Consider the following 13,454-nt stretch of genomic DNA (forward strand, 5'->3'; position numbering starts at 1 on the left):
CTGATATAATAAATAGATATTTTTAATAGGCCAAGCGAGAGTATTAAATATGATATTTTGGAACGAAAGAGTATATGATCATATCAATTAGAATATGAATTTCTGTAAATTTGTTTAACATGATTCACTTCTAATTTTGTATTTTTTTAATCTCTTTTAAATATATAATCTAAGACTATATATATTTGGCAACTGATGCCGTGTAATTATGTGTGACTTAGGGTTTGTTTGTTCGAAGAATTTGTTTGGATTTCCACTTTTCATTCTATTTTTTTTCTTAAAAAATATCAAATCAAATACTTATTTTTTATTTTTTATATTATACTAAAAATCAATTTTACATTCAAAACATCACATCAACACGTATTTATATCACATTATACAATTATTCAAATTCAAAATTTTTACTATTCAAATCACAACTCAAAATTCAAACTCTTAAACAAACACACCCTTATTTTATTTTTCAAAATTTTTGTGTGGGCCCAACCACTTGAAAAATACATTATTAATTATTATTATTATTATTATTAACCGTCTCAAATACCATGTCACTTTGATTGCATACTTTAATCTCATTTTAAATTTTTTAATTTTATTTTTTTAATTTTAATTAAACTAATTAGTTATCTTAATCTTAATTTATAATTATATATATTGTAGAATAATTATTTTTACTAATACATTTTTAATTATCTATTAATTACATCTCTCTTAAAATACGGTGTCTACAGTGTAGCGGCCACGGTATTTGGGACGGAGGGAGAATTATTATTACTCCATTGTTATCTAATGTTTTGTCCTTTTGCTACTTACTATATTTTGAGAGTTATGAGTATGTTTTGTTCGTAAAATTTTGATTTTGAATTTGGGTCTTAAATTAAAATAATTATTTAATATAATATACTCTTTTGTTAGGTAAAAGATAAACTTATTAACTTTAAGCGTCGATTTTAATGTGTTGTATTCCTTTTTTTATATAGTAAAAAATGTAGAAAAAATAGTTAAAATGCTAAAAAGTAATATGACGTTTTAGTAATAAATAAAATATTTTTAATGAAAAACAATTATTTATTTGTTTTTTGGAAAAAAAAAAGAAAAAAAAGACTATTTCCCGGAGCTTTATCTTTATTTTTGAAAAACAAGATTTTTTTTTTTTAATTTATTTTTAATTTGAGCTTGAGCTTCAGAATAAAATTTAATCTCATCAAGTCAAATATTTACCAAGCTCAAAGGGCCACGAGTCCGAGCCCAAGCCCCAAGCTCAGAGTCCGAGCCTAAGTTGCCTTTATTTGGGTTTGGTTCGGACGAGCAGAGCGGCTTATTCACATCCACAGCCACATTTCTTAATGCTTAAGCCATATTTAATTCATGAATGCAGTTCCTATTGTATTTTTATTTAATTTTTAATTCTATTTTTAATTTCAAAAAAAATATTTTTAAAATATTTTATATTATTTTTCTAAAATAACTTTTTATAGCTATAATTAATATTATATTTTTAAAAAATAAAACATTAATATACAAAAATTGAAAAAAAAAAATACAGGGGAAACTATTTTTTTTAGTCTCGTAGACTTCTTTATCATTTTAGTCTCGTAAGTAGAGCCTATCGCAAACTAGTCCATAATTGAAAATTTTTCGCTGTTTTAGTCTTCCGGCGCCAGAGACGCCCGTGTAGCTCGCCGGAGGCCACGTGTCCGCCAGGTCAGCGACACCTAGCGGACACGTGGATTTTATTTTTTATTTTTATTTTTAATTTTATTTATTTTGTCCAATTAAAAAAATTAAAAAAAATTAAAAAAATGAAAAATAAAATAAAATCCACGTGTCCACCAAGTGTCACTAACCTGGCGGGACACCTGGCGGACAAGTGGCTTCCAGTGAGTCACGCGAGCGTCTCCGGCACCGGAGGACTAAAACAACAAAATTTTTTACACTTACGAGACTAGTTTACCATAGACTCTACTTATAGAACTAAAATTACAAGAGTCCACTTGCGAAACTAAAAATAAAATTTACGCAAAAAAAAAAAAAAAAAAAAAAAAAAAAAAGAAATACTCTTACATTTTTTATTGACTAAACACATCCTCAAGAAATACATTTATATACAAATGAAATTAAATTATTGATAGGTTGAATTTTGAATAGTAATACATGTTAATTACATAAGAAAATGAATCATAAAATATTTTTATTTTTATATTTATACATATTAAAATTGTCTTATATACAAATATTATTTTTTAATTTCCTATGAAATTGAAAGCACCGAGTATTTTGTGATAAATATTGCGATGTTAAACCAACGTCGGCTTTCTATTCGAGGCCTTTATTTATTTATTTATCAGCGAGCCTATGAATGGCCGGGGATGGAACAGAACGGCTACGGTGCCACGGCGATGGCGTGGTGTGCGTGCACCGCACAGCATTCTGAAATTTCTCTTCCTTGGCGCCGCGGGCAACCAGTTCGTTACACTCTGACAGCAGCACTCACTACTCTACTCTACTGTTATACAAACAGATACTCAAGCCCACGCTTCCCTCCCTCCTGCTGCAGACTGCACTGCTCACGGAAGCTGCATTTCCTTACGTCCTACTTGTAGTTCTTCTCTTCTTCAACGCTCTCAGTATGTTTTACTCTCATCAGCTTCTTGCACGCAAAGCTCCGCTCGGCCAGATATGGTGAATTTATTTTCCTTATTTTATATGCTGGTGTCTCTCCGTGTGTGTAATGTTGTTGAAATTGTATATAGAATTAGATTGGTGCAGTATTAGTTTTAGTTGAAGATTTAGTTGATTTGATGGATTGAGGCTCTTTTGATAGTTTATACTCTGTTTGGAGTTCGGAATTTTGGCTATGATCTTGAGTTGGCGCAGTGTCTCTGCTACGTTGCTAAATTTGATTTAGTGTTCAGTTGATTAGTCGGATTGTGGCTTTCCTTAAGTTTGTACTCTGTTTTTATGTCGGAACATTTGGCTGTGTTCTTGAGTTTGATGAAGTTGCAAGGGTGTCTGTTGTGTTGGTTCACTGTGGATATCAATATGTTGATCGTTTAGTGTGTTTGATTTTCGTGTTTTTTTTTTTTTTTTAATTCTTTAACTCTGAATAATATATAAGTCGTCATCAACGTTTCTGAGAATTTAGCATTCTTAATTGCAATCTGTTGGACAGCTTTTTACATCTAATCTGTTTTGCTACGTTAAAACTCTGAACAATGGATTCGACTTGTGTTTTCTGTGTGTGTGTGTCTCTGTTTAAAGGATGGCAGCAACAATGCATGCGAAGATTCACAGGAGAAGGCTGGACAAGCTCGACATCATCAAAATCTGGTGATGCAAGTTTCCTTTGAATTTCATATATTGTGATTTATTTATTGATATATATATATATATATATATGTGTGTATGTACGTTTCTCTAATTTCAGATATTTTTGTTTCAGCGAAGAGATCTTAAATCCTTCAGTTCCCATGGCTCTCAGGCTCTCTGGAATTCTAATGGGTATCGAAATGCATTTATTCATTTCAATTTCTGCTTCATTCATTTTAATTACAATCAACAATTTCTCAACGTTACCCTTAAACTCGATATTTCTCAGGCGGAGTTGTAATTGTTTACGAAAGAAAAGTTAAGCTTCTCTACGGTAAGTTCATCTACTTAAACTTGTCTTGATTTTCTTACTTCTTTATTCAAAATGGGTACTACAACGGCTTAATTGCATAATGCTGTTGTTTACAGATGATGTCACCCGTCTGCTGGTAACATCACTGCTGAAACTGTAGTTGGGAGATTTTCTGGTCAAGGGTTTAGGACATTACTGCGGTTTACATTTTGTTAGGTGGAAATAAATGAAGCTTGGAGGGTTAAAACTGCTCCATCGGATCCAACTAGACTTCCCAAGGGGAAATCACAAGCCAAGCAAGTCTCCATGCTTTAATTCTTTTCTCACTAATTTTGAATTGAATCTGAAAGAATTTCATTGATATTTGATGACTCCATAACTCCTAAAATGCTGCCTCTGATATAGTTCAGTCAGAAAAAAAGCATAGCTGAAGATTTTCATCTATGAACATTATAGCAATATAAGAATCTAGAAGACAAGCGCAATTGTAACTGATTACCTTTTCTACAGCAGTTACTAAATTCTAACTATAATTTGAAATGTTGGCAAAGATAGTCACTAATAAAGTGACAGTACTGGAAATGCTAATGCTGTTCATCGGAATGCATCTAATCTTCTCTTTTTCTCCAACTGATTCTGTAGATACGAAGCTGTTACATTACCACCTAATCGTGAGGAAGACCTGGGGGAGACTGAGGAAGCGTTTACACATTCTAATGGAACCACCATGATGGGTTTTCAGCAGACCTCTTATATTGCCATGGTAAGGGTTCCTAAGTTGTTGAATCGATGGAAAAAAAAAAGTCCCTATAAAAACCTTTAGTAGTTATAAGAACAGACTTAAGGTATCATGCATACCTGGGCTGCGGAGGCCTTTTAGAAACCATACACATCATTTTTTGCCAGCATAAACTTTTGCTTGTTTGTTTGATTACTATAATCAGCAATGAAGGATGCACTTAGTAGTGCATCCAGTATCTGCTATCTTCAACATTTGCTCTGCTGCAAAATTTGCTTATTGAAAGTGCTAAAACAGAATTTGCCAACATGCAGAGATTGGACAGTGTTGAAGACCTTTTGTCGAGTAAAATCCCCTCGGATGATCTGAACAATGACCACCATCAAGGTATCATTAATTCCTGTAAAACGAGGGAATCAATGAATTATTAAGCTTGTGAACTCCTTGCAAGTTTTCTGGTTGGTATTAATCAACTAAGAAGCAACTATTTCTTTTTTTATTTCCATTGCAGCTGATGCTGCTAATATTACCTTACTTGATAATTATGATTCATATCAACCTGATGCTTCTGCATTCAATCGCTTCGAAAGGTGAAATAAAACTAATGATATATGCCTTTAGATTTTGTACATTGTGGTTTTGGTTCTTGACTCTGAGATTAGTGCTACAGGTTTGATATAGAAGGGGATGGGGAAATTCATATGAATTTCACTCCACCAGAGTTCACTGAGATCCCAACCAGTCTCATACCATCACCACCTCAAAATGAGGATATCCGCAAATGTAAGGACAAATAAGTTTTACTGATTGCATTGTTGGGGTAATGGGACACACCTGAATTGCAGTCTTCTTGTCTTTATGTTTCTGTTTCATCACTTTTTTGCAGCTTGGGTTCTGTGTAGCCCTTGAAACCAAAGAGTCTCACAACTCAATTTGCATAGGTTGCATAAATTTATTATAATGTTAGGGTGTTGCCTCCATTTTAATGTTTTGAATTCTCATAGCTGATGAAATCCAAGAAAATCACCCTGAGGAACAATTCAAGCCACAGTGCGATGAAATGGAGAAGGCTAACGAGGTTGTTTAGCATTCACCTATATAAATGCAGCATCAGCATAATGCATCAAACCAATAACTTTCAAGTATATTCTTGGCAGAAAAAAAATCAAGCAAAGCAAAGGGTTGCACGAAGGAAGGGAAAAAGACCTGCAGTTCTTGCTATGGATTATGAGCAAAACATAATTCCAGGCCAGACATATCAATCCTGGCTTAAGAATTCTTCTGATATTATTTCAAGAAGAAGAAAGAAGCGAAAGGTAATGCTTTCTATCCAACTATCAGAACAGAACTTCACATTTACGTGCTAAATACACCAAAGAAAGTCTATTTTATGCCTAGTTTCCCTGGAAATTTTACATAGTAGTATTAAGAAGAATAACGTTCGAGTAATTTGCAGTTGCCTACGGATTTGTTGTCTACAATGAAGATGGCTACTCTGATGGAACTTCCTTCCATTGTACTTGTGGAGAGGTTGGTCACAAGTGGGAATAGGCAAATTCACTATCCAGCACCCCTGATGGAAATGTGGATCAGATGCACCCAACCTCCCCATGATTCGCCTTCAGGTCTGATCTTCTTCACTTTGTATGGAGGATATGATTTGTAAAAAGACAGAACAGATGCTAAAACCTATGTTTTTACAGGTCGAACCTCTCATGTCCCACCACAACCATCATCCTCATCGTCTCCACCAGAAAGAGTGCATTTTAGGGAACAGATGGGTGATGTGTGTCACAACTAGAGCATCTCTTTCTAAATTGTTGAAAAGCAAGACGGCTCTTTTTGACTAATTAAGAACTTGAATAATGCAGCCTTTCGAAGATCTTCACAGTAGAATTGACACTCTGGCGAAGGAAATTTCCATTGAGAAAGCTAGAGCAAAGGACAATAACCATGACCTGCCGCCCGATACATTTTTGGAAGAGCTCAGGAACAACCTTAAAGACAATGGATTCGAAATGAAAGATGGAAATGAAGGCTTAAGTGCATCTAAGATTAATATGACGGCTACTCCAGGAAACTCCGGTATGCACTGGACTTTCGTTGTGTACGTATAAATTCATTGCATTTTAACCACATACGTCCATGTATGATGCTGTAGGTGATGAAATAAGATCGATCCCGAGCTCAGGGTCTGGCCATGGCTTCTCACACAATTCAGACATCAGTTCTGGATGGTGAGCTATAACTATTACAGAAATTGTCCATTGGCCTATGTCAAGAAGCATTACTAATGCATTTATTGATTATTTTACTTGATTTAGGTCTGGCAAAAAACGACCCTTTTCAGCTTCCAACAACAGCATGAAAGGACTCGAACCTGTCGCTGAAGAGCTCTCGTGGCAGCATTCGGATCCTAACTTTAACTTAGCACCAAATGATGGTAAAAATTAAGAACTCTCGTATTTATTTCTCTTAGTTAAAATCTTAACTATTTTCATTTCTTTCAGCTAATCTCTGTATAAACTGCAGAGCCATTACTGGAAACAGGACCGACGCAAACACAGAAGCCTCCGTCTGCCACTCCGCAGCCGCTTGACCATATAACAGACTCCATCAGAATGTGATCACATCAAAATTACTCAAACTTATTGAATTATTTCCATCCATAAGTAATCTGATGAATTTGCAGGCACTTCAAGGCTCATTTCGACAGACAGGGAACTGCCAAGGCCGAGCACCTAAACCAGTTGGCTTTCGGAATGAGCAAAAAGGCTGCAGCTACTCTTTTCTATCAGACTTGTGGTATCATCTTCTTCAGCCTTCTCTACAATTCCTGAAATTGCATCCTCCATTGTAACGCATAATGTGCTTAATCAAATAATGTTGCCGCAGTTCTTGCTACACTTGACTACGTGAGAGTCGAACAGACAGAGGCGTATGGCGACATAATGATCACCAGAGGTGCTAAGATGTGAGCAAAGCTAGATCAGGTGATTTATTGCATACATGCATATAAATACAATATATATATATAGACATTTCTATATTTGGTCTATATTTACCTGAGTAGTTGCTTTGCCTATATATATATAGTATTGATCAAAAATAGTAAACCAGAAGACTCTGACTAAAATGAAATCCAATTTGATTCAATTATATAAGTAGTATTATTGTGTATTCATGAAACAGATCATGCTCTACTATTTTGAACTATATTATGTTAAGTCATTATATTGGATTGGGTTTTTCCAATATTTGGGCCTAAACATAATGGGCCTACATTGGAATCTTTGTGTGTGTACTACTTGCAATATATATATATATATGTATTGAATAAGATAGATAGTGACATTTTGCTTTGGGATGGAATAGGGAAGTTGATCTATATGGAAAACTTTTGGACCGGTGAAGGAAGACTTGATTAAGTAAAACATTTAGGGCCAAATATTAATGTGTAGGTCCCAATTATTGCGACATATCCATTATTATAATTAATATCGAGTTGATAGTGGTGGTAGTTGTACTTTAATCTCACATGATGCTTCCTTTATAATAATCATAATAATATGTAATCTATTAAATATAATTGATTATAGCATAAATATATTAGGATTAAATACATGGATTAATATAGATATTTAAATAAAAGACTAAGGATGACTTTATTTCACATAAATATTATTTAAAAATGTAATATATATATATATATAATTATTTTTTGTATTACCAATATAATTTTTGGTATCCAATACCAACACTAAGTCCATTAAAAAACATAGTTAATAAACATTGTGTTAATATATTTATAATATAATACATCAACAAAATTATACTTAAATAAATATTATTCTTTTAAAAATTAAATTATATATAATATATATAAATAATTAATTTATAAATTAATATGTTATTTACATATATAATTGCATTTATTTCCTTAAAAAAGTGAAAGGAATATAAAAGTATAAATAAATTTGTTTTGAAATATTGAAAGGTATATAATATAAATAATTTTGAAAACATATATACAGGTTGGATGTGTTTTATAAAACTATTTAAATTTTTTGAATTGACTTAGAAATAATAAATAATTGAATAGTAAATAGGATTTTATTTCTTTTGCAACCTTATATATATATTTTTTACCATCAATAGAATTTTCAATTCAAATATATTATTTTCTCGTATAAAATATTATATTAAATCATTGTATATATGAATAATAATAATAATAATAATAATAATAATAATAACTAAACACACTGGTATTCGAGGTAATAGAAATAAATGTAGAATGCAATATTTTCAATGGAGAATAATTTTGACTTTTAATTTAAATAGTAATTTACCTTAATATTTTATGATAAAAAATAAGATAATTTTCTAAAGAATCACAATTTAAATAGTAATTTACCTTAATATTTTATGAAAAAAATAAGATAATTTTCTAAAGAATCACAAGATTGCATATTAACAAATATTGAAACAAATTCCAAATAAAAAAAAACTTAAATTTTTTAGATAATAAATGTGTTCACCTAATATTTTTATGACTTGGTTCATAATGAATATTATAAAAAATATAATATATGTATATATACAAACACAATATATATAATATATTTTATTCTCATTTGTAAAAAGTTAATAATTAAATATACAATATTATTATTTTTATTTTAAGGATATGATTTTTTATATTTAATACTCCATTCGTTCTAATACAATAATTCTGTATACTATTTTTGTCAGTCCCAAAATAATAGTCTCATTTTTATAAATAATCATATCACTATAAAACTACTGTTACTTTTTCATTATTATTACACAATTGCCACTACTTTTTACATTAATACACTCACAAGGGCAAAAAAATATATTATTCGTATTTTCTATCCACTACCAATATAATATCAATGTTCCTTAGATTCCGTGTTAAACACAACCCAAACTATAGTTCAGGGATAGGTAGTATAATATAGATACATCCAAATGTACAAAAAAAAACATATTTTGAATACAAATTAGACATACGATATGATTTTTTTAAAATGATATTATCGATTAATACTATTAAAAAAAATTGAAAACCTAATAAGTAAAAACATAGTACTCCGTAATAGTATGATTTTTATTTCTAAAGATAGAGAAAGGACATATATTTGATTTAAAATTTTTAAATAGTACTTTAATTTAATATTTTATTAAATAATATTAATTTCATTTACCAAAAGTGTTTATTTTCTTTGTATTATAAAGAAAAAAAGAAGATTTTTTTATTGGCGGAAAAAATATATTCCCTCCGTCCCACGTACCCTGTCTGCTACACTGTAGACATAGTATTTTAAGAAGGGTGTAATTAGTAACTAATTAAAAATGTATTAGTGAAAACAATGATCTTGTTTAAAATGAGATTAAAATGTGTAATCATTTTTCAAAAACTGAAAGTGACATGATATGTGGGACGAATAGAAACGGCAACGTGGACATAGTATGTGGGACGGAGAGAGTATTTCATAAGAAAATATAATATATTTCTATTAATAAATATTAAATAGTAATATGTCCATTTAAGTGCGCATGAATTTTGAAAAACATATATTGCCTCGATTCATAACAAGGTATTCATTTATCTTTTGCGTCATTGTACTTAACGTTAAAAATATCATTATATTTGTATAATTTTTTATATAAATGTCATTATATTAGTATTATAAGACACTAATATAAATATTTTTGCAATTTTTCATTGATTTGTAATACGTTTTGATATAATAATTAATATCCAAAAATTAACATGCAAAAAGTAAATGAATATTTAATTATGGAACGGAGGGAATATATAAGTAATTTTTTTTCTATTAAACAAATAGAATGAATTTAAATTTAAATAAAAATAATTATTATTTTTATTTAAAATTAAAATCAAATAAAACTAAGGATCCATACATAATGATTTAAGACAAGGTGGTTGTATTAAAATCAGCACGTTGCCCTATGGATGGGGCAAGTAAATGACTATGAAATGTTTAGTGTAGTGAAGTAAGTAGGCGGCCCTAGCATTAATGATTATGGTTGGAATATATTTATATATTTATATATATATATATATATATATATAATTATAGTAATAATTAAGTAGCCAATAATTTTGTGCGATGTATATTTATATTTTTAAACTTTTTATATTATTTATTAATAAAAATTATTAAATCAAATATTTTTTTCATCTCAAAAGAAAGAAATATAAATTTTTTAATTTTAGTTATTATATTAATATATATAGTACAAATGAATGCAAAAATAAAAAATATATATTTTAATCTTTTATAATATAAATACAATAATATTTGTAAAATAAATTACAAATATAAAAATATTTTTAATATTAAATACAATTACACAGAAAAAACAAACAATATTCTTCTTGCGAGACAGAATAGTATATTTTTTACCTAACAAAATATTAATTAGATAAATAATTTTTTATTATTTTCAAAATTTAAAAAAATTCTATTGAAACAGAGTTCAATTTATATATATATATATATTCAAAAACTTATTTCCATATAGTCTCTCTATTATCTAAAAATATTAAGCATATCTATTAATTGTCTTTTTTTTTTTTTGACATAGCATATGTTTTATTATAAAAAATTTTAAAAAAAATAAAAATTAATAATTATTATTCATCAAATTAAAAATATATATATCTTCAATAATATAATATTTTTTCTCAAAGAAGAAATACTACTTTATTTATGGTATAGTTTTAAATAAATATTATACTCCATTAAATTTATTTATTTTAACAAATTGTTACATTAAAATTCTAATTCGTTCAAAATTTTAATTTTATACTACCTCCGTCCAACTATGAAGTAAACACATATTTTTAAATCATTGTATTCAATATTAAAAATATTATTATATTTGTGTATTATACTTAAAAATTATAATCGTGTATTTTTTGTTATTTTTGTTATATTATATTATATATAATAATTAATATTTAAATATCAATAAAGAAAAATTACTATATATTTTGTGAGACGAGATACGAAGTTATAATATAGTTTATGTTTGGAATTAATGAATCCCATCTGACAGTCTTTTCTGTTTGGAGACCCCATCACGATGTGGAGAGTTGAGTTGAGCATTAATACTAATAATGATAATAATAACATATTAAATGGCAACTTTGAGGATGTATTGGGCGTCTACATATTTGGGCAGTCAAGAGGTCGATTTTTTATATTTAATTTAATTTTTTTTTAAATAGAATTACAAATCACAACACTGCATGTAGATTTCACATTGCATTTTACCAGCTGCATTTTACGACCATTTTCCATTAGGATTTGCCAACATGGCAATTTTTGACAAATATTTTTGTTATATACGTCTAAAAAAATTGTGTTATAATTTTTTATTTTTATTTTTTATAATGTGAGAATCGTTACTCGAAAATGCTAAACTCTCCTAATACCCTACAAATTAAATTCGACAGGCAAATCATAATGACTTTTTTTGCTGACAACGCATATAATGTATGCCACATCATCATAAATTGTCACTTGAATCCACCGTGTGGGCGGATTTATCAGCCACGTCGGCAGAATTCTTTCCACTTAACACGTCAGCAAAAATCGTCATACACAGAATTTTCTTTGAATTCGGAGGTTCCGATATTTCCTTAATCTAAATATATAGTACCTCTGTTCCAAAATTATAGTTTGAGTTGCGTCGGTACGAAATTTAAAAAATATTGATATTATATTGGTATTAGGTAAAAAGTATAGGTAAAAGATTTGTTTTGCCGTTATAAGAGTGTATTAGTGTAAAAAGTAATGACAATTGTGTAATAATAATGAAAAAGTAAGAGTAGTTTTATAGTGATATGATTATTTATAAAAATGATACTATTGTTTTGAGACGGACAAAAATAGTAAACAAGACTATTGTATTATGACGGAAGGAGTATATTTTCATTCCACGACCCTTACTGTACAATCCTAAAGTTTGTTTGTTCACATCTTTTATTTTTCTTTTCAATATTTTCTCAATTTATATACTCCCTCCCTCTCATTATCCATTTTTCCATTTTAGTCCGTCCCATAACAAAGTATCCATTTCTTTTTTTTAGTAACTGTACTATCTACTTAACATTACAAATACCCTTACAACTTACAATATATTACACAAATTACATTGCTTTTATATCACACATACTAATAAGATTATTTTAGTCATTTCTACATTATTCATACTATATTCCAATATAATATTAATATTTCTAAAACTACGTGCAAAAAGCAAATGGATACTTCTTTATGGGACGGAGGGAGTATTATCTTTTTACAAAATTAATACTTCATCCGTCCCATATCATTTGTCCTTATTTTTTATTTTCGTACGTTCTACATAACTTGTTCTTTCTATTTTTGAAAATATAATAATACATTTTAATCATATTTTAAATTTGATAATTTTCTTAATTTTAATTAAATTATTTACTTATTTTAATCTTAATCTATAATTATTTTTACTAAATAATAATTATTTTTACTAATACACTTCTTAATTATTTATTAATTATACTTTACCTAAATTCTCGCATTTACAGTAATAAGCCAAAAATATTGGGACGAAGGGAGTATTAAATATAAATATTTTCTTGGTTGTAATTAAAGAACTTTTTTTTTTATTTATTATTTATCATTCAAAATATCTATTTTTTATTTTATTAAAAATAATAGTATTAATATTAAAATATTTCTAATTTTAACTTAAATTATTAATACTTTCTCTGTCCCATAACTATGTATTCGTTTATTTTTTGCACGAAGTTTTAGAAATAGTCGTATTATATTGGGATGTAGTAAGAATAAAGTAGAAATGACTAAAATAACCTTATTCGTATTGTGTGATATAAATGTAATGATATATGTCTAATATATTGTAAGTTGTAAGGGTATTTGTAGTGTTAGGTAGATCAACTACTAAAAGAAAATGAATATTTTATTATGAGACGGACTAAAATGAAAAAATAAATAGTTTGTTATGAGACGGAGGGAGAATATTATT

The 13,454-nt window shown here is 28.8% G+C and overlaps 1 protein-coding gene across 1 annotated transcript; it reads left to right on the forward strand.

The window, feature by feature from the left end:
• The first annotated feature begins 2,448 nt into the window (after positions 1-2,448).
• Positions 2,449-7,423, forward strand: LOC127259961 (sister chromatid cohesion 1 protein 1). The gene is made up of 20 exons (XM_051287580.1): positions 2,449-2,685; positions 3,265-3,333; positions 3,446-3,504; positions 3,602-3,646; positions 3,742-3,761; positions 3,842-3,921; positions 4,268-4,388; positions 4,679-4,751; positions 4,876-4,954; positions 5,035-5,147; positions 5,369-5,442; positions 5,522-5,680; positions 5,821-5,989; positions 6,068-6,150; positions 6,236-6,449; positions 6,526-6,601; positions 6,689-6,807; positions 6,897-6,987; positions 7,057-7,169; positions 7,260-7,423. The coding sequence occupies exons 1-20, from the start codon at positions 2,633-2,635 to the stop codon at positions 7,340-7,342; spliced, it is 1,893 nt and encodes a 630-aa protein (XP_051143537.1). The 5' UTR covers positions 2,449-2,632; the 3' UTR covers positions 7,343-7,423.
• The last annotated feature ends 6,031 nt before the right edge of the window (positions 7,424-13,454 follow it).

The sequence above is a fragment of the Andrographis paniculata genome, unplaced genomic scaffold (assembly GCF_009805555.1).
Source record: "Andrographis paniculata isolate CXL003 unplaced genomic scaffold, ASM980555v1 Contig60END, whole genome shotgun sequence".
NCBI lineage: Eukaryota > Viridiplantae > Streptophyta > Magnoliopsida > Lamiales > Acanthaceae > Andrographis > Andrographis paniculata.

Coding starts and splice junctions, on each gene's coding strand:
- LOC127259961 (XM_051287580.1), top strand. CDS start 2,633: ATGTTTTACTCTCATCAGCTTCTTGCACGCAAAGCTCCGCTCGGCCAG. Junction 3,505..3,601: donor GCTCTCTGGAATTCTAATGG/GTATCGAAATGC, acceptor GATATTTCTCAG/GCGGAGTTGTAATTGTTTAC. Junction 4,752..4,875: donor GAACAATGACCACCATCAAG/GTATCATTAATT, acceptor TTTCCATTGCAG/CTGATGCTGCTAATATTACC.